The sequence below is a fragment of the Schistocerca piceifrons genome, chromosome 7 (genome assembly GCF_021461385.2).
Source record: "Schistocerca piceifrons isolate TAMUIC-IGC-003096 chromosome 7, iqSchPice1.1, whole genome shotgun sequence".
NCBI classification, from domain to species: Eukaryota; Metazoa; Arthropoda; class Insecta; order Orthoptera; family Acrididae; genus Schistocerca; species Schistocerca piceifrons.
Window position 1 is genome coordinate 350,133,706 of NC_060144.1, and position 25,384 is coordinate 350,159,089.

General features: G+C 43.6%; 1 protein-coding gene across 1 annotated transcript in view; it reads left to right on the plus strand.

Moving 5' to 3' along the window:
* Positions 1-25,384, plus strand: part of LOC124805696 (cytochrome P450 4C1-like) — a 58,463-nt gene that overhangs the window by 15,993 nt on the left and 17,086 nt on the right. The window contains exons 2-8 of the mRNA XM_047266265.1: positions 6,368-6,474; positions 8,342-8,432; positions 8,512-8,697; positions 13,460-13,529; positions 19,748-19,874; positions 24,787-24,859; positions 24,942-25,051. Of these exons, the coding sequence (XP_047122221.1) occupies positions 6,368-6,474; positions 8,342-8,432; positions 8,512-8,697; positions 13,460-13,529; positions 19,748-19,874; positions 24,787-24,859; positions 24,942-25,051 (764 nt within the window). The remainder of the gene's footprint in view (positions 1-6,367; positions 6,475-8,341; positions 8,433-8,511; positions 8,698-13,459; positions 13,530-19,747; positions 19,875-24,786; positions 24,860-24,941; positions 25,052-25,384) is intronic.

Consider the following 25,384-nt stretch of genomic DNA (forward strand, 5'->3'; position numbering starts at 1 on the left):
TTATTTTGTGCCAGGAAGGGCTCTCAACAAGGGAAGTGTCCAGGCGTCTCGATGTGAACCAAGGCGATATTGTTCGGACATGGAGGAGATATAGAGAGACAGGAACTGTCGATGACATGCCTCGTTCAGGCCGCCCAAGGGCTACTACTGCAGTGGATGACCGCTACTTACGAATTATGGCTCGGAGGAACCCTGACAGCAACGCCACTATGTTGAATAATGCTTTTCGTGCAGCCTCAGGACGTCGCGTTACAACTCAAACTGTGCGCAGTAGGCTGCATGATGCGCAACTTCACGTCCGACGTCCATGGCTAGGTCCATCTTTGCAAACACGACACCATGCAGCGCGGCACAGGTGGGCCCAACAATATGCCAAATGGACCGCTAAGGATTGGCAAGCATGTTGTCTTCACCGATGAGTGTCGTATATGCCTTCAACCAGACGATCTTCGGAGACGTTTTTGGAGGCATCCCGGTCAGGCTGACCGCCTTAGACACCCTGTCCAGCCAGTTCCCTGCTGTTTTGGAGTGGCACTATGTGGGCCCGACGTACGCCACTGGTTGTCATGGAAGGTGCCGTAACGGCTGTACGATACTTGAATGCCATCCTCCACCACATGGGCAGCTTATTGGCGAGGCATTCGTCTTCATGGACAATTCGCACCCCCATCGTGCACATCTAGTGAATGACTTCCTTTAGGATAACGACATCACTTGACTAGAGTGTCCGGCGTGTTCTCCAGACATGAACCCTATTGAACATGCCTGGACTATATTAAAAACGGCTGTTTATGGATGATATGACCCACCAGCCACTCTGAGGAATCTATGCCGAATCACCGTTGAGGAGTGCGTGGTTACAATCTTGACCAACAGTGCCTTGATGAACTTCTGGATAGTACGCCACGAAGAGGACGTGCTACTGGCTTTTAGAGTTACCGGTGTGTACAGCAATCTGGACCACCACCTCTGACGGTGACGCTGTATGGTGGTACAACATGCAATGTATGGTTTTCATGAGCAATAAAAAGGGCAGGAATGATTTTTATGTTGATCTCTGTTCCGATTTTCTGTACAAGTTCCGGAACTCTCGGAACGAAGGTGATGCAAAACGTTTTTTTAATGTACGTAAATGAAAGGGTCAGGAGTGCAAATAAAATTCAAGGTGAAAGAATATCCATGTTACGATTCGGTGATGACATAGCTGTCCTGAGTGAAAGTGAAAAAGAGTTAAATGCATTTTCTGAATGGAATGAACAGTCTAATGAGAACAGAATATGGATTGAGAGTAAATCGAAGAAAGATGAAAGATATGGGAAGTAGGAGGAACGAGAACAGCGAGAAACTTGAACATGAGAATTGATGGTCACGAAGTAGATGAACTTAAGGAATTCTATTACCTGGGCAGCAAAAGAACTAATGACAGACTGAGCTAGGAGGACATCAAAAGCAGACTAGCACTGGCAAAAAGGAAATTCCTGATCAACAGAAGTCTGCTAGTGTCAAACATAGGAAAGAAGAAATTTCTGAGAATGTACGTTTGGAGCACAGCATTGTATGGTAGTGGACCTGGGCTGTGGGAAAACCAGAAAAGTAGAGAATGCAAGCAGTTGAAATGTGGTGCTACAGACTAATGCTTAAAATTAGGTAGAATGATGAGGTGATGAATGAGGAGTTTCTGCGCAGAATCGAAGAGGAAAGGTATATGTCGAAAACACTGACACAGAGAAGGGACAGGATGATATGACAGCTGTAAAGGCATCAGGGAAGGACTTCCATTGTAGCAGAGGGAGCTACAGAGGGCAAAAACCGTCGAGTAAGACAGAGATAGGAATACATCCAGCAGATAATTGAGGATGTAGGTTGCAAGTGCTACTATGAGCTGAAGAGGGTGGCACAGCAGAGGAATTCGTGGCGGGCTGGATCAAACCAGTCAGAAGAAAAAAAAAAAAAGAGTTGATTGAAACGGGTTGATATGAGGGTACATAAGGCAGAGCATATAAAAACTCAATTTAACAGTAAATTGCCAAAATATAAATTGAATAGCGTTTTATTATTACGTGTGCTCAACAAGAGCATTTGAAATGGGGAGAACAAATCTACACTACTGGCCATTAAAATTGCTACACCACGAAGATGACGTGCTACAGACGCGAAATTTAACCGACGGAAGAACATGCTGTGATATGCAAATGATTAGCTTTTCAGAGCATTCATACAAGGTTGGCGGCGGTGGCGACGCCCACAACGTGCTGACATGAGGAAAGTTTCCAACCGATTTCTCATACACAAACAGCAGAATGAACGGCGTGGCCTGGAGAAACGTTGTTGTGGTGCCTCGTGTAGGGAGGAGAAATGCGTACCATCAGGTTTCCGACTTCGATTAAGGTCAGATTGTAGCCTATCGCGATTGCAGTTTATCATATTGCGACATTGCTGCTCGCGTTGGTCGAGATCCAATGACTGTTAGCAGAATATGGAATCGGTGGGTTCAGGAGAGTAATACGGAACGCCATGCTGGATCCTAACGGCCTCGTATCACTAGCAGTCGAGATGACAGGCATCTTATCCGCATGGCTGTAACGGATCGTGCAGCCACGTCTCGATCACTGAGACAACAGATGGGGACGTTTGCAAGACAACAACCATCTCCACGAACAGTTTGACGACGTTTACAGCAGCATGGACTATCATCTCTGAGACAATGGATGCGGTTACCCTTGACGCTGCATCACAGACAGAGCGCCTGCGATGGTGTACTCAACGACGAACCTGGCTGCACGAATGGCAAAACGTCTTTTTTCGGATGAATCCAGGTTCTGTGTACAGTATCATGATGGTCGCATCCGTGTTTGGCGACATCGCGGTGAACGTACATTCGAAGCGTGTATTCGTCATCGCCATTCTGGCGTATCACCCGGCGTGATGGTATGGGGTGCCTTTGGTTACACGTCTCGGTCACCTCTTGTTCGCATTGACGGCACTTTGAACATTGGACGTTACATTTCAGACGTGTTACGACCCGTGGCTCTACCCTTCATTCGATCCCTGCGAAACCCATCAATTCAGCGGGGTAATGCACGACAGCATGTTGCAGGTCCAGTACGGGCTTTTCTGGATACAGAAAATGTTCGACTGCTGCCCTGGCCAGCACATTCTCCAGATCTCTCACCAACTGAAAACGTCTGGTCAATGGTGGCCGAGCAACTGGTTCGTCACAATACGGTAGTCACTACTCTTGATAAACTGTGGTATTGTGTTGAAGCTGCATGGGCAGCTGTACCTGTACTCGCCATCCAAGCTCTGTTTGACTCAATGCCCAGGCGTATCAAGCCCGTTATTACGGCCAGAGGTGGTTCTTCTGGGTACTGATTTCTCAGGATCTATGCACCCAAACTGCATGAAAAATCACATGTCAGTTCTAGTGTAATATATTTTTCCAATGAATACCCGTTTATCATCTGCATTTTATCTTGGTGCAGCAATTTTAATGGCCAGTAGTGAATTTATTAGCAACGTATTTGTTTTTGATTACGTACGTTCTTATTGCCCCTTTGTTGGTTTTATTATTTATTACTGTGGGTCAAATCCTTCTTTTCTTTTACCATTGCTTCATTCGAAGTTTACAGAATACTAGATTAATGGGCATACTGAAAAATTTTAGTGGCCAGTAGTGTACGTTCTACTTTTGTCAAGGCAGTGTTCTTTAAAATTATCGATTTCATGTTAAGTACATCAATTTTTATGTGAAATTAGTTATCGTGAATTATATTAGAATGTTGTATATGTGAGACATTTGATGCAAGTGAATTTGAGAATTCAGTTGTGAAAAATTAAAATAATACACAGCTGAGGTAACGACATATGAAGGAGCGGAGAAGCAATATCTAGAAAAATCTGTTATCTACAAAAATAATACCGCCTTATAACATGGGCAGCCACCAGTGCTTTACCTCGTGACAGACGACTACGGGTGCCTCATCCCCTACGGTATTCGGCCCAATGCTCTACCTGTTATCATTTGTTGACGACTTTCCCCCTTCATGGGGTTGGATTATGTGACTAAGAAAGCTGGGGGTGTCTCCATGTGCTAGCCTATGTGGCACTACTAACCACCTGAAGATGCTTCCTTACCGCAGCGAAACCAGTTGTACATAAATCATCACTTAACAGCATCACCATGCAGCATCGACAACCAGGTCTGATGGTCTGCGGTGTCACTTCTTTTCAGAGCATGACCCTTTTAGTTGTCATCTGCGGCACCCTTAGAGTACAGCGGTACGTCGGCTATATTCTACGCCCCGTTTCGCTGCCCTTAGTGGGAAGTCATTATCAGGAAGCTAGTGCCCGCCTGCACAAGGCTAGAATTTCTACTGCTTGTATTCGTGCTTGCCAAACCCTACCTTAGCCAACATGTTCACCGTATCTCTCCCTAATTGAGAATGTTTGGAGCATTAAGGGCAGGGCCCTCCAACCATCGAGGGTTTTGACAACCTAACGCTCCAATTACAAAGAATTTGACTTGTTATACGTCAAGAGGACATCCAACAACTCTATCAGTCAATGGCAAGCCGAATAACCGGTTCTAAATAACCACATGTGAATCAATGCGTAATTAACTTGCTCAACTTGTGAGGGTACTTGTCTTCAATAAATCGTTCAGTTTTTCGGAAATAATAATCATTTGTTTCCAGTACATGTACAACACATCTACCCATTTCCGCCCCATTCGTATAATTCCTTCGAGGTACGTCTCCTTTTTTTTCTCTTTTTCTCGCAGTACATTGCAGCTGTTGCTTTCTCTCTGAAGGAACTTCTTATAATCATACAAGCGTGAGTCAAATGAAAACCTTAAATTTGTAATATCAATTCGAAATTTCGCGCCGTTATCCTGTAAGTTGGTAAGCGTGCTACAAACAGCGTGCAGAATTACCTGTAGGTGGTAGCATAGTGCAGATGCACACATACCGTCGCAGTATCAGTATAAAGATTGCCGCTCCACTTGCGACTTGCACCAGAGAAGAACAGCGTTCTGTTATTCAGTTTTTGCGCAGTGAAGGTGTGAAACCTATTGAAGTTCGTCGACGAATGAAGGTTCAGTACGGTGATGCATGTTTGTCACGCATGGAGTAGGAAGTTCGCAAATGGTGTGACTTCAGCGGAAGATGCTCCTCGTCCAGGTCAAGCACAACGAGTTGTGACTCCACAGAACATTGCAGCAGTTGAAGCCATAGTGAAGGAAAACCGCCGTGTGACACTGAATGACATTACAGCAAGTTTACAGATTAGTCATGGGTCAGCACACCACATTGTGCATGATGTGCTCCACTTTCACAAAGTGTCTGCAGCTGATTCCTGAAATGAGAGAACTACGTGTTGATGGTTGTGGAGAACTTCTTCGGCGCTTTGAACGAGAAGGTGATGGCTTCCGTGCAAGAATCTTTACTGGGGACGAAACCTGGGTTCACTTCCACCAACCGGAAACGAAGAGACCGAGCACGGAATGGCGCCATTCCTCATCACCAAGAGATTTCCATATGTTTGGACCACTCAAAGACGCAATGGGAGGAAAGAAGTTTCGTTCTGATGAAGAGGTGCGCCAAGCGGTACATGAGTGGTTGCGCGGAGTACCAACAGAATTTTTTTCTGAAGGAATTTATGCACTTTGTAATCACTGGAGGACTTGCATTGAGCGTGAGGGAGATCATGTTTAAAAAAATATTTAAGGTTTTCATTTGACTCACCGTCGTAGTATCGTTTGCAGTAAGAACCAATTCTGCCTCTAGCATGTTAAGTGGAAGGTCATTCACATATACTGGGTGAAGTCTAATAAAACCGACAAATTCCAGGGACAACAGATTCCTGATTGGAAATGGAGGAAAAAAGGTCCAATGAACAGAAGTCCGGAAACGAATAATTGTCGTGGTTGATGGCGTTGACGAATGAAAGTTCCTCTGACCACGTGCCGTGTGTTCCTTGTGTGTTGCAGGCTGTGTGATTGGTGCAGCGTGCTGTAAGCAGCAGAATTATCCGGTATTGTGGAACAAGCCGAGATGGTGTTTGTGTACGGCCAAGCAGATGGAAACGGTCGAGAGACAGCACGGCTATACCAAAACAAGTACCCTCACAGACACCAACCACATCACAAAACATTTCAAGCCCGTTTTTGGGGTTTATGTGATCAAGGGTCCATTTACGGACAGGAATCCGTCCCTGCAGTTTGTCAGTTCGGTTAATGTTCACCGTGTATAAGGAATAGAGTGAAAAACTGGTTACAAAAATACATTCTACCACAGCGTATTTGATTCCTTTCTGAACAAGTTAAAAAATGACTGCATCCGCAGTACTGTGTGAATTTTTGTTATAGATCTAATTGCTTTCGCGGACGAACAAACCAAGAAGTACTGGCCCATACATCGAACATGGATTGGTCCTAAACCGGAAGTCCACATAAGCAAACCGGAGCATCTTGAGGTAAGTAGTGCTACAGAATCCAGTCCACCTTAGCAAACCAGCCCAACTTGAGGTAAGGAGCGCTGCAAAAGCCAGAGACATGCGAAAAGCAAATAGCGGTAATGGTTACGTGCTGAGACAAAGTGTCACATCCCTGACGCAGAGGAGTTTTGATACAGGTGTCCATAAGTAAAATAACGAAACAACCAGTTGTCGAATCTGATGCTGGTAAAACCAAGCTGGTGTACAGCAATGGCAAAGAGTCATAAGAGCAAAACCGAATGTATTCGAAAGTGGAAAATGTTCGAAGTGCACAAAATACTTTATGTCTCAGTAATGTGACTGCAGTTGCGAAAGAAACCCGATAACATAACCTCAATTTCCTGATTAACTGTTCTGTGGTGCCTCAGGACGTCTCGTATCAGCCTATCCCTTCCTTTATTAATTCCTGCTACAGTACCTCTTCATTAGTAAATCCATGCCCCTGGTCTTCAGCACTCTTCTGTAACGCTACGTTCCAAAAGGTTCACTGCTTAACATTTCTGTACTGTCCATATTTCAGTTCCATATTAAGTTGCTCTCCAAACGCTCTTGCGAAATTTTTCTGAAAACCTATATTTATACGCAATGTTAACGTTATTCTTTTTTCCAGAAAAGTTTTGTTTGTTATTGCCGGTAAGTGTTTTACATTCTCTGTAGCTCCACCGAAATCACTTATTTTGTCGTCCAAAAAACAAGACTCTTCTACTACTTTCAGTCCTACTACTGCTTTCAGTCCTACTAATTTCCCCTCATAGCATAACTAAATATGAAAATGCTCTTGTTTTACTTTTATTGATATTTGTTCTATTGCCTTTTCACAAATATCTATCAATGGATCTTCCTGATCCCTTAGTGTCTGAGATGGCATTACAGTGTTTTCGGGAACCGTGAAAATTTTACATCTTCGTCTTCAAGATTAATTAATTTTCCTAACTTCAGCTTTGCTCCTTTGATATTCTGTTCGGTGTGCAAATTGTGAGGTCACCATTGCTGTATCTCGATCAGTATGAGAAAAAATACAGCCTCTGGTACGTACGAAAAAGAGGTAGTTGTGCATCTATGGACCCAACAACGAATTCTACGATTGCTTTTTTCTCAGCGCGAACTAATGTGGCATTCCTTAGAACACACCGATGCCAGGGGAATTCACCCGGCGAAAGTAGTCGCAAGAAAGCCAAGAAACGACCCAAATTTTACGGTAGGGTGTCGTAAGAATATTGAATAGTAATTTGCATCTAGAGAAGGATGTCCAAGATTAAAGAATTCAACGAACTTGAAATTTTATTCGAGTGTCTTGGTATGATAACATTCGACAAAGCATATAATAAATCGTGGCACGTCAATACAATACATTTGATGAGCTTCATCAAATAATACTAAAGACGAAACGCTCCATCGTCGATAAAGTGAAGAATAAATTTCAGCGAAGTCAGCAGCCAGCAAGAGCCTCACGAAGCGGATACACCACGACATTGGCTCTGCCTTTCAACTGCGTCCTCTATTTCATGTCCTGCGACTCTTGTAACTGCAATTTGATTTCTGCTGGAGTTGCAAATAAACTTTCGCTTCCTGTATTTTATCCCTGAAAACTACATTTTCTCCTTGAATGCCAGAAGTAAGTAGTTTAAAAACTAGTCCAGTTCCGTCCAGTAACAGAGAATTATATAAACATTACCGGGTCATACTAATATCTAAGTAGTATGTTAAGATAAGTCTGTTGCCATTTGGTTTTGAACTCTATGTTTTAATCTACGTGTTTGTTCACAAAAAGCATTGAGCAAATTTTCTTCACTTGAAGCCATAACTCAAAACATTGTCGTAATGTTCTCTTTGCCCTATATTTCAGAAAATAATGACGAGCAGCGAACTGATAACTAAAGCAGACAGCTACAGTTTCCTTCACCCGTGGTTGGGGGACGGCCTTCTCACTAGCACAGGTGAGACTCCTTCGATATATGGTGTCAATACGCTTCAACTGCCTGCAATAATCTCTCATGCTACTTGTAAACTTTTCAGGGAAGAAGTGGCATTCTCACCGCAAGATGATAACTCCCGCCTTCCACTTCAGCATCCTGGACAATTTCGTAGAAGTATTCGCAGAGAAAGCTGAGGTTTTGGTAAACTTACTCAAGACGAAAGCTGACGGGCAGTCGTTCGACATTTACCCCTACATCACACGTTGTGCTCTCGACATAATATGTGGTGAGAATTGGTTTTAAGGTACTTGGGACATAAAGAAAATTGGATAATATCATCTCACTTCGCCTTCCCGTAACACAGATCTCACAATGTGATCTTATGCTTCAAGAAATTCGTGAAGATTTTATTGCAGTGTAATAACAGTTTAGCATTCATTCTATGGGATGCAGCTTGTAAGCAAGTCCATCCCACCAAAAGACGACAGCCTGCTGAATTTTTACAGAGAAACCCACCGTAATGGCTGGGGATTCCTTGGACCCATTAATACCGAACTGTTACTCCTTTCCTCTTTTTAGTGAACTTCAGCAGAATTCTGTCTTTATTTCCAATGATCTTTTTTTTACCTTTCATTTCAGTGTCGTTGCTTCTGTGTTCCTAATGCGGTGAGAGATGAGGCCATCATCAACAGTAAAATTTGTTATAAAGCATAGTACTTTACTAAGTACGATACGATTGGCATGTCTTCCTCCGATTTTAAAGATTCTTACTTAATTAGCGACTCCTAACTTCTATTTAAATTTTATGTTATGTGTCCTGGACTTAGTTAATACGAAATAACAACAACCATGGGTTTGTGCGAAATTTTCGCACTTTTATAATTTTAAATAATGGCAGTGTTTGGAATAAATGTAGTCGCTGGGATAAGGGTAGTTGTAGGAATGAAGAGGAAACATCTTTAAAAATGAACCGAACGATGTGAAATAATAATCATGAATTTGTGATACATTTTTGTGTTCACGTTTTCATGAATATAATTTTGAACATAACTCTTTACAGAGCATTACAGTCCCTCTGTTTAAACGGTATTCGAGATAAGAATGTGGATTTCGTTTTTCATTTTCTTTAAGAGATAAAAAACGTTAGTTGATTTGGTTTCCCTTGGAAAGCTACATATAGTTGCCCGTAACTAATGAATGGATTTGGTAAACAGATTCCTTCTCTTTGAAGGTTTGTCCCTGCAACTTGTTTATAGCGATCGCAAAAGCAATCTTAATAGGAAAGTTTCTACTTGTCAATTGACAAGGCATGTTTCGATCAGATGGTGTTAAGTTTAACTGCTGTATTACAATAGTTTTCCCGATGTCAATCAGCTGAGGATTAATTGTAAACAGGGCACCTGTGCGAAACTTTCACACTTGGATAGTAGTAAATAATGACATTATTTCGAATAAGCGTAGTCGCTGCTATAACAGTTGGCGACAATGACAATTTTGTTTCTCGTTTGCGAAAGTATATTTGTTTAGAAAAGTCAACTTGCACGACGGCAGATATAATGGACTACCGCAGTGATCACTATTATTATCTATCGCAGTATTGTATTCAAATTGTACAGTTAATATGTACTTTAAAACAAATAAAACGATATCAGTAATAAGATCATATGAAAAAGGAGTCCCTTGCTCTTGGTTAATCAGTTAGTTTCCTAAAATATAGGTATGAGACAGAGAGTACATGATGGCCTGCCCGCATCTCGTGGTCGTGCGGTAGCGTTCTCGCTTCCCACGCCCGGGTTCCCGGGTTCGATTCCCGGCGGGGTCAGGGGTTTTCTCCGCCTCGTGATGGCTGGGTGTTGTGTGCTGTCCTTAGGTTAGTTAGGTTTAAGTAGTTCTAAGTTCTAGGGGACTGATGACCATAGATCGCCCGGGTTCCCGGGTCGATTCCCGGCGGGGTCAGGGGTTTTCTCTGCCTCGTGATGGCTGGGTGTTGTGTGCTGTCCTTAGGTTAGTTAGGTTTAAGTAGTTCTAAGTTCTAGGGGACTGATGACCATAGATGTTAAGTCCCATAGTGCTCAGAGCCATTTGTACATGATGTCCATTTGCCTGTGATAGTTAAGAGCGACCTCTATGGGGCGCGGGGGGGAAGACGTCCGATGACTTGAAAAACAGGAGTCGGTATAGAAGAGAAAGAGAATCCAGTATTAGAAGCAGAAATTAAAAGAACATTGGAAGACTGAAGATCAAATTAAACAGAAGGGATAAATAACATTCCATCAAATGGTTCAAATGGCTCTGAGCACTATGGGACTTTACATCTGAGGTCATCAGTCCACTAGAACTTACAACTACTTAAACCTAACTAACCTAAGGACATCACACACATCCATGCCGGAGGCAGGATTCGAACCTACGACCGTAGCAGTCGCGCGGTTCCGGACTGAAGCGCCCAGAACCGCTCGTCCACCGCGGCCGGCCACATTCCATTTGAATTTCTAAATTAATTAGGGGAAATGGCAACAAAATTACTATTTACGTTGGTGTGTAGAATGTATGAGACTGGCGATATGCCGACAGATTTTCGGAGCAGCATCATCCACAAAATTCCGAAGACAGCAAGAGTCAACAAGTGCAAGAATTATCCCACAATCAGCATGAAAGCTCATGCATCCAAGTTGCTGACAAGAAAATACACAGATGAATGAAAAGGAAAATTTAGGATGTGTTAAATAGTGATCAATTTGGTTTTAAGAAACGTAAAGACACCAGAGAAGCAATTCTGAAGTTTGGTTGATAATGGGAGCAAGACTGAAGAAAAATCAAGTTACGTTAGGAAATTTAAAATGGTGCAAGCTGTTCGAAATTCTGGGAAAAATAGGGGTAAGGCATAACGAAAAACGGGTAATATACTATATGTACAAGAACCAAGATGGAACAATAAAAGTGGGAGAAGAAGGTCAAAGTGCTCGGATTAAAAAGAATGTGAGACAGGGATGTAGTCTTTAACCTCTACTGTTCCATCTGTACATGGAAGAAGCTATGGCGGAAATAAAAGCAGTTTCAAGAATGGAACCGAAATCCAAGGTGAAAGGTTATCAGTAAGAACGTTCGCTGATATCATTGCTATCCTCAGTGAAAGAGAAAAAGAATTACAGAATCTGTTGAATGGAATGAACAGTCTAATGAGTACATACCGAGAGTACATCGAAGAAACACGAAATTAATGAGAAGCAGCAGAAATAAAAACAGCAAGAAACGTAACATCGGGATTGGTGGTCAAGAAATAGATGAAGTTAAGGAATTTGCTACCTAGGCAGCAAAATAACCAATGACGGTCGGAACGAGGAGGACATCAAAAGCACACAAGCAGCCGCAAAAAGGGCATTCCTGGCCAAGAAGAATCTACTACTAACAAACTTAGACCTAAATTTGAGCAAGAAATTTCTTGGAATGTAAGTTTGAAGCACAGTAATGAAACGCAGACAGCAGAAAAGATGAGAATCGAAGCATTTGAGAAATGGTGTTACGGAAGAATGTTGAAAATCAGGCGAACTGATAAGGCAAGGGGCCGGCCGTGGTGGCCGTGCGGTTCTAGGCGCTTCAGTCCGGAACCGCGCGACTACTACGGTCGCAGGTTCGAATCCTGCCTCGCGCATGGATGTGTGTGATGTCCTTAGGTTGGTTAGGTTTAAGTAGTTCTAAGTTCTAGGGGACTGATGACCTCAGAAGTTAAGTCCCATAGTGCTCTGAGCTATTTTTTTTTTTGATAAGGTAAGGAATGAGGAGGTTCTCCGGAGGACAGGCGAGGAAAGGAATATATGGAAAACACTGACAAGAAGAAGGGACAGATGATAGGACATTTGTTAAGACATCACAAATGACTTCCCGTATACTAGAGGGAGCAGTAGAGGGTAAAAAAATGTAAGGAAAACAGAGACTGGAACACACGCAGCAAATAATTGAGGACGTAGGTTGCAAGTTCTACTCTGAGATGAAGAGGCTGGCACACGAGAGGAATTCGTGACGGGCCGCAACATACCAGTCACGAGACTGATGATCTCAAGAAATTAAAAGACTTTTTTTATGTTAAAACTTTCCACAAATAGTAAGTTTTAGCGCAAAATCATCATTTAACGCCACAAGTCGGCTTAAAAAAACCTTTCTAACGAGACCTCACACATCCGTGTACGATTAGTATGTGTTGAGAAAAAGGGATGTTGATTTGAGAAATAATATAATAGTAAAATGCTGCCAGTCACTGTTAATTTTCTATTAGATGGACCATAAGTTCCAGAATATCTCTACGTTGATGGCCTTATCATTCTCTGCATGCAGATTTTCTGTGGTAAAATGATCGGGCAGGTTTCAGCAGACCATTATATGTGGATGCTGCAGGTCACCACACCCTTCAGCCACGCACCTCTCTTTCTGAGGTACGCCCTGCATCATGACACTCCTCTCCTCAGTCGTATGTTTCTCTTTGATGTTCTCCCAAACCCTTTGTGTTGCTGAATTACTCAATAGATCTGTTCGGCGACATCGCCTGATGGAAATACTGATGTTGTGCGCCTGATGCTCTTCCTTGATTTCAACCTAGGATACACCAGCGTCTTTACGGAATTTGCTTTTAGATTGTTATTATCATAATAATAATGAATTAAGGATGGATCTGCCTTTTTGCAAGTACACGAATTATTGTTTTGTGTTTTCACCCAAACATAGTTTTGGTGTCCTCACTCATTTTTTCGGTATTTTCCTTTTATTTTACATTGCGCGTGTCCTGTGGCTGCCAACTAAAATACGTCACAGTTCTAAATAAGTACATCATCTCATAACTGTAGTACTCCGCTAGTCCCTAGCTGTGACATGCTCGTTTTTATGTACGGAACGTGTGTTTGTACCGTTGAGCTTAACGTTTTCTCCTGCTCGCTTGTAACTATTGCGTCCTGATATGTCGCTGTGACGTACACACACGTTTCACTCTCAGTACAGAGTGATTTCTATTACGCTATCCTACTAACAGCCGTATCCTTCCTTCTTTTTTTTAATAGAAACTGCTATGGGGACCTCAATCGACGCACAGCACAACATCGATTCTGATTATGTAGCAGCGGTGTACAAGTAAGTTACTTAAATTACAGAGTATACAAAGTATTGTATGTAAAAATTAATATATTTTTAAGGAATGTTCAAATATATTAAATTCTGATACGATGTGAAATATGAATTTTGATACGATATGAAATTACGGTCGGAGGAAGGCAATGGCAAACCACCGCCGCTAGGACCTTGACTAGTACGGTGTGAGAGTCCCCCACATCGTCCCCTACGCCCTGTCAAGGAGTATGGGGCCTCATCATCATCATCATCATCATCATCATCATGATTATCATGATGAAATGGTCAACCCTGATGCAGAAAGGATGATTGAATTTTCAGAGAAATAAAACCACATTACCTGCCAAAATGAGTGTTTGGAGAAGCGTGAAGTACTGTTGTTCAATCCTCTACGCGTGGGGCACTGAACAAAAGAAGAACTACTGTATTCCTAAGAAAATAAGTACTTGCTGCCAACTGTCCGAGTCTCCAGGCCATCTTTGTGGGCAGACGGACATCTGAAACGACTGAGGAAAATCTAGATCCTTCAGTGAGCTACATTTCAGCAACTTGAGGGGGCGATGATAAACATCTCTATCACTTTTTCCAGCTCGTGGCCTAGCGATAGAATAAAAACACGAATATGAGCTGCATAAATGATAGCGTCTTAGGTTGGAGGACTTTCCATTGTAATGGGCAACAGCAATTTATTGTGAGCAGCCGTTGTTGCCCATGTTACCAAGTGGGACCCAAATGTGGTGCACCATACGTAGAACGTTACTGTTGCGAAAGCCAAAGCCAAAGAGGGAGCGCCACTGGTTTGTGGTACCAAAGCGTCAGCAAACAAGGTTCAAATGGTTCAAATGCCTCTGAGCACTATGGGACTTAACATCTGAGGTCATCAGTCCCCTAGAACGTAGAACTAACAAACCTCAGGACGTTACACACATCCATGCCCGAGGGAGGATTCGAACCTGCTACCGTAGCGGTCGCGCGGTTCCAAATTGAAGCGCCTAGAACCGGTCGGCCACTGCGGCCGGCAGCAAATAAGGGCACGGTACAAACTATCACTACTTCAGACGGCCCCCATGAAAAACGAATTATCGTAGGACAGTAAAACCTTCTGGAAACATTTGTAAGGACATGCGGTAGAGAAATAATTAATAAGCAATTGAAAGAAACACATTTTAATTTCCACATGGGAGATAAACATGTGTTGATTCCCTACCTGTTTACGTCCCAGGTCACAAACGTTGCTCAGTGTGACGACCAACTGCATCCACGACAGCCTGAACCTCACTTACTGATTGATCTACTGATGCGGGAAACAACGGTGGCCCACGGAATGTTCAGCTGTAGTAACACAGGTCGTGCTGAGCTTGGAGATCTCACATCAAAAAGTGGCGCAATTAGCCGTCGACCCCTCACAGGAGCATATTCCTAAATCGCCAGTTAATTCCAACATTCGAATCACGCTCGTCAACAACGGTGCGGAAGGATGACCTCTCCGTATTCCTTTAACACGTCGACACTCATGAAGAGCAGCAGCACTATTGCTGTAGCTTTGATAAAACAGTTTTACGAGTATGGCCCTGCTCACCTTGTCCAGACCCACGTTGACCGATGCTTGTGTTTCAACCCTACGTCGACTTACCAGTACCGGCGTCTGATGGCAAGTCATGACACCAACATCACTATCAACGCAAGTCTTCCATGGCACAGTCAGAAAATTTGTCCTATAAAGTGAGGTACCCACACAGTAAATAGTTTTCCGTGTACACTGAATCAAGTAGCGAAAGTTTAATCATGCACTGATCAGCCAGATGATTGTGACTATCTATCTAATAGCCCATATGTCCATCTTGGCACGGATAACAGTGGCGACGTGTCGTGGCATGGAAGCAATGAGGCCGTGCTAGGGCGCTGGAGGAAGTTGGCACCACATCTGCACACACAGTTCACCTAATTCCTGTACATTTCGAGTAGGAGCGCGATGAGTTCTGATGCCAAGTTCAGTCACATCCCAAGTTTATTCGATCGGGTACATATCTGGCGAGATGGGGGGGCCACCACATCAACTGACCCGCCACTGTGTTCCCTGAAGCACTCTATTCCGTCACACTCCTGGCCTTGTTACATGGCACATTACCTTGTCGAAAAATGTCACTACTGTCGGGAAACATGATGGTCTTCAACCAGTATACGAAACTCGTTGGTCGTCGTGGTGCCTTGCATGAGCTCGACTGGACCCATGGAAGCCAATACGACTCTTCCCTGGAGCATAATGGAGCCGCCTCCAGCTTATCTCCGTCCCACAGTACAGGTGCCAAGGAGTTGTTCCCCTGGAAGACGGCGAATTCGCGTCCTCTGATCGGCATGATGAAGAAGGTTTTGGGGTTCGTCATACCATGCCACGCTCTGGCATTGCGCAACGTCCTTTGCCGATGATCACGTGCCCATTTCTGTCGTAGTTGCCGAGGTCGTGGTGTTAGCATTGGCACATGCATCGGTCGTCGGCTGAGGAGGCCCAACGTTAGTAGTGTTCAGACTAACATATAATCTGCCCGGCATTAAAGTCTGAATTAAGCTCCACCACGGTTCGCGGCCTGTCCTGTTTTACCAGTCTGCCCAACCTATGACGTCCGACATCTGTAACGAGGGATGGCCGGCCAACTCCCCGACGTCTGGACGTGGTTTCACCTTGATTTCCCCACGTATCTAAGACACTCACCACAGCACTCCTCAAACACCTGACAAATCGTGAAATTTCCGAAAAGCTCGTTCCAAGCTTTTAAGCCATCACAGTCTGCCCTTCACAATCTGCCCTCGGTCAAACTCATGTCGCTTGCCTTCCCCCTCTAACACACGGTCAGCGAGCTAAATGATACTACATGAACAGTGCATGTCTGACTAGTTATAATTCCACGCCATGGAGGCGGTGCTTTGGCCTGGATGGGTTTATATCGGTAGTAGGTCGGTGGTCATAATCCTCTGGCTGATCACTGTAACCATCCTGCAGTTTTCAGAGCACTAATCAGTCATCAGTGCGCCAACGTTCCGTTCACATGCGTAGTCTGATCACGGTAAGGAAAGAAGATAGTTGATAATGCACCCGTATTTAAAAGCAGACACCCACTGCAACGAAGAACGAATTAGACGACACCTGACGGATATTTCTTCTCCCTCTCTCACTGTTATATTTCCTTCATAGAGCATGATACGCTCGCTAAGCCCGCGGTGCAGAACACGTGATTTGGATTGTTGAAAGGGCCAAATAAGGTGGCGCTCAGTTTCACTTCAAAATTGTAATTTATTGTAATTTAATAACACATTCAAACCAAAACGGCACATAGCCGAATCTTTACAACTACTGGTTTCAAAATCCAGTTCTTTCATGGCTTAAAGTCTCCAAACAAGAAATCTTAAAAATCAACACGATAAATTTCAAGTGACTGAAGATATATATATATATATATATATATATATATATATATATATATATATATATATATTATTCCAAAAAATAAAAAAATAAAAACCTTCAACCTTTAAGTTTTAAGTGGCCGAAAGCATACTAAATGAAAAGCAACGCAACTAAATTTAAGAATAAGGTTTTAAGCGGCAGCAGGCCCACGCCTGATTTTCCAAAAATCCAAAATACCTTAAACCTCTAAGTTTTAAGTGGCTGACAGTGCACTAAATGAAAAGATCGCACAACAACCTTCAGCAAAATATCCACTTGCCAGAATTCAAACTTACTTATATGGGCTGAAGGCCTTTAATTTACATAAAAAACAATATTTTTTTTGTAAGCCTTGGCTATAACAGATTACCAACAGACCATTAAACATCCATTAAAAGGATATTATAGACAAAGGCACTCAGGTGCCTCCAAGGGGGGGGGGGGGGGAGGGGGCTGGGCCTGCCCTCAAAACATTAATGTTTACTTAGGTGAGACAGGTGGTGGGCCCAACTACACTTGATCCGTCGGTAACCCAACCAAGAGACAATCTCAGACCTACCGACCAAACGACTTACTAGCCACTAATCGTATATGAAAACTCAAAGGCCAAACTATTACGGACGTGATTATCCACAATGAAATACGTATCAAGCTGTCAAATTTACACACCGTGTTGGACACCGACAACAGGTGAGGAAAGGACATTGCCTGAAATTACATTAGTGGCCAGGGCAGGCAACCGGAATGCTAACGGCCACAAGGCAGAAAATTCCGCTGGTGCACTTGAACTGTAGTGGACAAATATACTTAATTCCAGCGCACGGCGGCTCAATATCACCACTGCGGCCACTCGGTGTTGCTCACAGGAAAAGCTCCCCAACAGCGAATCACCGAAATGAACGACACAACATGAACGGAGGTGGCTTGGGTACTTAAGACACCACTCAACGTTGACGTCCTGGGTCGGTGAGCCACGAAGTTCGTAGCGATCGGACAGCTCCACACACGCTCCTACACTGCGCAGGGACCGCTAGCTGACCCAGCCGACTGCGCCGCACGAAGATATCCTCCCTCGTCCGCACCAACAAACCGACTACCCTAAGAATGCCGACATCTAAAATAGTCGTCACTGGAAATAACGCCAACTACACACATAACCTGACAAACACTTACACGAAGTTTCCTGGCAGATTAAAAGTGTGTGCCCGACCGAGACTCGAACTCGGGACCTTTGCCTTTCGCGGGCAAGTGCTCTACCATCTGAGCTACCGAAGCACGACTCACGCCCGGTACTCACAGCTTTACTTCTGCCAGTATCTCGTCTCCTGATTCCCATGTCGATTTTCGTTCCCTCTCCCAGGTTTCAGCTCTCGGAGCTGCTGTCAGCTCCTATGGCTACATTTGTGTCTATAGTGACGGGTCGCGGGGTTGTCACGCCTTTTGCGGATATAAAATTGGTGTTTCTTTAACATTATATCTATATATTTATTTATTGCTTTTTTAGCCTAAACTGATTAGGGCCTTAAGGCCTTCTCTTACACCTGGTGAGGAACAGTGCATACAAAAACATTACATAACAATCATGTTGCCTGATTACATTACTGCAACATTAAACTGATGAAGCTGGTTCGTTTGTTAATATATTAAGTCACTGGCATTACCTTCGAAAATGATGTATCACCAGAAGTAAGGAAGAGTTTTCAAACATCTCCTTGACTAAAATGTGATTCATTATCTTTTAAAATGAACCTGTTTAATCGGCCTTGTTTAAAAAAACATAAACATAACCTTTGCCTTCCAAATAACGAATTTTATATGCATACAGGCTAAATGAGTGCTCATTTTTTCCCACGTACTTCAGTCAATGCAATCCCCTAGGTTGAGAGCAATGCCAGAAGGTTGTCCCTTCTTAATGTGCTTATGGACAGACACTGACGGCTACTGCTTCTGTTCACCCCTCAAATTAAGGGAACTCAACCCTCTATTTTCAATGAGCCAAAACGCAAGTTAGATAAAATTATACTTCAAAACTGAACTTTTGTTTAATGAAGCGGGGTTATAAATTAGCTTTCCATATTATTACGTTAAAACATCACAATTTAGATTGGTACTTACAGGTAAGGTTCAAAATAAACAAATCGGATTTTTGTCGTAGAGTGAACAAAACATCAATTTATAGTGCTGCCGACGTTGAAATTTGTATTTTTCTGTTACGTTGCTTCACCACCAACCTAACCATACTAATCTTTGAGTGATATTACCATTTGTCTTTCGACGCAATAGCACAGATCTTTTTTGGAAGTTCCAGTTCTATTCGCCCCATTGTTTCTATTCGTTCCGTTTTACGGCATGAAGCACGCGTATAAAAAAATGAGTCCTCTTAATAAACCTTCTGTGACACTGGTCGCGTACTATTTACACACACGTACAGGCTATTCTCTTTTCATTCTTATATCTCGAATCTATTCGGATCTATTAACATTTCTAACGTCAGCTCAGACACCGCCGCTATATAAGATTGGAATAATAGAGTATTGTGAAGGTCGTTCGATGAACTCTCTGCCAAGTATTTAAATGTGATTTGCAGAGTACCCATTTAGATGTAGATGTAGATGTAGAATGGTATGATTTAAGTCACAACACTGTAGCGTGTCTTACACACCATACAGTAATGCAACAGAATAGTCCGTGTACCCAATGACGATAATAGTTTGCATAAAAAGAACCTACACTGTATTTGAGAGAGATTTACTATGTGTATTTTTATGTTTCGTTTCAGTATTGCCGAGCTTACGATTAAGAGAGTCGTCAGGCCATGGCTTCTGAGTGACTTCATCTTCCGCTTGTCTCCGACGGGGAAGAAGTTCTACAAGCAGCTGGATGTTCTACACGGGTTTACCAGGAAGGTAATCCTCATTAACACACAGAAATGGTTGAAACACACAATGAGCCAAGGAACAGTTGAAATACTTCTGTTGTGGAATTTGTTATGTACAATGCAAAATGACCGGCAACATTCGAAAGCTTCAGATCCATGTGTCGAATAGTTTACACTGTAGGGATAATGTGATACTCACGAATCCTCAAACCACACACACTATGTAGCTCAAGGATCTGACAGGAAGCCTGTGATAGTGTGTCTCACCTCACTGTTATCGTGGGGACAAATAGGGCACAACAATTATTGTTATCAGCGGTTAGTAAACTTCTTGTGAGTAATAAGATTAAAATTGCGTATGATATCGTTTCATATAGAATATCGAATCTGTTAGCGAAAGCTGGAAAACGGCTGCTTTGTAGAATGGCCTCATGCTATGTACTATATGCAAGATTAGACGGATGTGCGAAAAAGTTACTTCCGGTAGGCTACAAACAAAATACTGGAGTAGTTAAACAAAATTTACTTAAAAATAAATGTACGTATCTGTAAATCTTTTGTCCACACAACTTTCATTCCTGCCAGATACCGTATTTGTTAAATAACCGAAAAATTTCCGCTTTGCAAACCTGCTGACTGTGGTCGTGTTCAATCCGTGACACTGTCTTCTAGTTATCCGTCAGAGTTACGCCGTTGGGAGACAATTTACTTTTCCTCTGTGGAATGAGGAAGAAATCACTTCGACACAAGCCGGGACAAGATTCAAATGGCTCTGAGCACTATGGGACTTAACATCTGAGGTCATCAGTCCCCTAGAACTTAGAACTACTTAAACCTAACTAACCTAAGGACAACACACAGACACCCATGCCCGAGGCAGGATTCGAACCTGCGACCGTAGCGCCGGGACAAGAGGTGGGTTCTCAGATGTCATTTGAGCTGAGATATCAGATCGCGAATCCTATCCTGAATGGCTCATCTCAGTTTTGTTAATGCCACACCGTAGGATGCAGCACATGCCGTTCCGAGTTCGATAGAAAATGTTCAAATGTGTGTGAAATCTTATGGGACTCAACTGCTAAGATCATCAGCCCCTAAACGTACACGCTACTTAACTTATCCTAAGGACAAACACACACCCAAGTCCGAGGGAGGATTCTAATCTCCGCCGGGACCAGGCGCACGGTCCATGACTGCAACGCTCCAGACCGCTCGGCTAATCCCGCGCGGCAGTTCAATAGAAACCACATTCAAAATTCCTTTAGTTCTCCTAAAATAACTACAGCCAATCTAGCTGGAAAAATGATGTACTCTTTTTTCCGCTTGCTAGACGAGGGGATGGCGTTTGAGCTTACTGATCCCCCTCCCCCTCAACCCCAGCTCCCAGTTAGCGTAGAAAACTCATATCTTATCGCGGGTCGCTAATTTGTTTTGTACGCCTTCCCCGCCTGCAGCGTGACGAAAGTTAAAATTCTTAGGAGTAGTCATCGGTTGAGTTTCTTGGCTCTCAGATGGTTGTTTTGTAACCCGTCGAGCACGGAAGTTGAGACATTGTAATCCTTAACTCATGATATCATAAAAAAAACTTTTAACTAAAATCTGTATAAAGTTATTTGAAAGTTTAGATGTTCTGAAACGAACTGGTTTGTTAACTACGGCTCGTATTAATATCTCTCTGAGAGATATCCGTAAGCCAGAAGCCCGATGGCAGATAACGAATGCACCGCAGTCTGATACGACTGAGGTGCAGCGTCGGCAGAGCTCCGAAGTGCTTCCTAGCACTCACGTCGGCAATCAGATTCTGACCCGCCTCAAACCTACTACCCCTTCTGCTATGATTGTGTAGTCAAGCTTTGCAGACACGCTGCAAAATTATACAACGTGTTCATTCTACCTTATAGGTTACTAAACAGCAAACTATTCCTGAAAAAATTCGTGCGGATACGAAGTACCAACGGATACTGTTGCTCTCATTACACGTCTTATTCTGCCTATTGTGTTTTGATAAAGCTGACACTAGTGAAGCTCAAGAAGCGCCCCTTGTGTCCAAGTGTGTTGATAATAAGTGTGGTGGTCCAGATTGCTGTACACACCGATACCTCTAATACTCAGTAACAAGGCCTCTTGTATCGATGCGTGCCTGTACTCCTCGTGGCATACTATCCACAAGTTCATCAAGGCACTGTTGGTACAGATTGTACCACTCCTCAACGGCGATTCGGCGTAGATCCATTGCAGTGGGTCACATCGTCCATAAACAGCCCTTTTCATTCCATCTCAGGCATGTTCGATAGGGTTCATGTCTGGTGAACATGCTAGCCACTCTAGTCGAGCGATATCGTTATCCTGAAGGAAGTCATTCACAATATGTGCACGATGGGGGCGTGAATTGTCGTCCATGAAGACGAATGACTCGCCAATAAGCTGTCGATATGGTTGCACTATCCGTCGGAGGGCGGCATTCACGTATTGTACAGCCGTTACGGCGTCTTACATGACCCCCAGCGGCGTACGTCGGCCCCACGGAATGCCACTCCAGAACAGCAGGGAAACTCCACCTCCCTGCACCCGCTAGACAGTGTGTGTTAGGCTTTCGGCCTGACCGAGTTGCCTCCAAACACGTCTCCGATGGTTGAAGGCATATGCGACACTCATCGTTGAGGAGAACGTGATGCCAATCCTGAGTGATCCATTTGGCATGTTTTTGGGCCCATCTATACCGCGGTGCATGGCAACGTGGTTGCAACGAAGGACCTCGCAATGGACGTCGGGAGTGAAGTTGCGCATCATGCGCACAGTTTGAGTCGTAACACGACGTCCTGTGGCTGCACGAAAAGCATTATTCAACAGGGTTCCTCCGAGCCGTAATCCGTAGGTAGCGGTAATCCATTGCAGTAGTAGCACTTGGGCGGCCTGAGCGAGTCATGTCATCGACAGTTTCTGTCTTTCCGTATCTCCTCCGAGACGCCTGAGCCCTTCCCTTGATGAGAGCCCTTCCTGGCACAAAGTAACAATATGGCCACGATCGAACCGCAGTATTGACCGTCTAGGCGTGGTTAAACTACATACAACACGAGCCGTGGGCCTCCTTCCTGTTGGAATGACTGGAACTGATCGGCTGTCGGACCCCCTCTGTCTATTAGGCGATGCTCATGCATGGTTGTTTACATCTCTGGGCGGGTTTAATGACATCTCTGATCAGTCAAACGGACTGTGTCTGTGATACAATATCCACAGTCAACGTCTATCTTCGTGATATAATATCCACAGTCAACGTCTATATTCAGGAGTTCTGGTAACCGGGGTGATGCAGAACTTTTTTTGGTGTGTGTATGAAAATACAAGTGAAACTGGCCACACCAATATTCTAAAAAGGTGCAAAATAGGTAAACATAAATGGCTAGAGGACAAGTGTAAGTCTAGCGAACTGCGGGAAAGATAAATACCGCCCTTAGGAAAATTTAAGAGGTTTTTGGAGAGAGGACAAGCAGCTGTAAGAAACTCAAGAGGTCAGATGGAAAACCAGTACTAAGCAAAGAAAAGAAAGTTGAAAGGTGGATGAAGAGATAGAGGGAATTTACAGTGGAAACGAACTTGTAGACAATTTTATAGGGAGGGGAGAGGTTGTAGATGAAGATAGTATGAGAGATATAATATTGCAAAAAGAATTTGGCGGAGCGCTGAAAGACCTAAGTCGATACAAGGGTCCGGGAGAAGACGAAGAACTGCTGATATCCTTGGGGAAGCCAGCAGTGAAAAAACATTCCACATGCCATAATGAAATTTTCACCCTGCGGATGAGTGTGCGGTGATATGAATCTTTCAGGCGGATTAAAACTATGTGCTGGACCGAGATTCTAACTCGGAATCTTTTCCTCACTGTAGAGTGAAAATTTCATTCTGGAAACGTCCCCCAGGCTGTGGCTATACCATGTCTCCGCAATATCCATTCCTCCACGAGTGCTAGTTCTGCAAGTTTCGCAGGACAGCTGCTGTGAAATTTGGAAGGTAGGAGGCGAGATACTGGCAGAATTGAAACTGTGCGGACGGGTTTTGGATTGGATATGGATTGCAGGAGTTATTCGGAGATGGAGAGGCTTGCGCAGGTTACAGTGTGTCAAACCAGTCTTCGGAAAAATGGCCACAACAACAACTGTCATAGAATTATATTTCACTGATATCGACATGGCTCATAATGGGAATTACGAGGGTTATTCCAAAAGTAAGGTCCGATCGGTCGCGAAATGGAAACGACTATGAAAATCCGATAAAGCTTTGCACAGATGTGTTGGGTAGTGTCTCTAGTATAACTCCAGTTAGCATCACGTCGCTCTTCTCGTTTCTGAGCTCGCAGTGAGTGCGTAAAGATGTCTAGAAAATAGTGTCTGCCGCCAAGTACGAGGGCCTGGTGAGAAATTTCGCCTGAAGCTATGCAGCCAACATTACATAACTGTCGTGCTGTTTCGCCTTCACGACAATTCTCAGCCGCATTCTGCAGGGGCAATGAAGATGCTCCTGCATCGTTTTCAAATGGAAATGTTAGATTACCCACAATACAGTCCGCAATTGTCTCCCCCTGAGTTTCATCTCTGGTCACATGAACCGCTGTCTTTGAAGACAACATTTTGACACAGACAACGAGGTGTAGGCCAGCGTGAAGAATTGGCGGAAAGCACTGGCGGCTGCCTTCTATGATGAGGCTATTGAAAAGTTGGTACAACGCTATGACAAAAGTCTAAGTCAGAACGGCGACTACGTAGAGAAGTAGCTGAAAGGTGTAGCTAATTGTTACAAGTAAAACATTTCTGATGTTCACTGTGGTTTCAATTTGGCAATCAATCGGACCTTACTTTTGGAATAACCCTCGTAGATACTGGGAATCTGCTTTACAACTCCACTGTATCACTGCCGAGTGCATAATCACCTGGTTTCTTTTGCAGGTCATTCAACAGAAAAAGCAGTCGAGAAAGACCCAAAAAAGTGACGAAAAGGCGGCACAGTACGATGATCTTGGTACGTGACTGATTGAACAGGGAGGCTTCTTATTGTTGTTCAACTGTGTGCATCACCTCTGTTGTGGTGTCAATGTTCGCAGGGAGAAAGCGGCGTGTGGCCTTCTTGGACATGCTCCTCGTCGAGTCTGAGGATGGGCAGAAACTAACTGACAAAGAGCTGCAGGAGGAAGTGGACACTTTTATGTTTGAGGTGAGCCCGTTCTGCCGGTGGGAAGTTATCTACAGAATACAGTTACCAGCACAGAGTTTTCAGACAATCGCACATCAGCTCAAAACACCAAGATTGAAAACAAGTATCATTGTTGTAAATTATTCAAAAGGTATGGAACACCATTCCTTTAGCTGTGATGTTTCTCACCATGCTGAGGAAATACGAGTATTTTCTTCCGACTCGTTAACATACACCATTACTAATAAAATTATCTCGAGATTCCAGTCGCATCATTTGACCATTACCAGTCCAACATTTCGTAATGAAAGTTAGCATCGCTCAAAAAATGAATATTTAAACTAATTTTTGTCA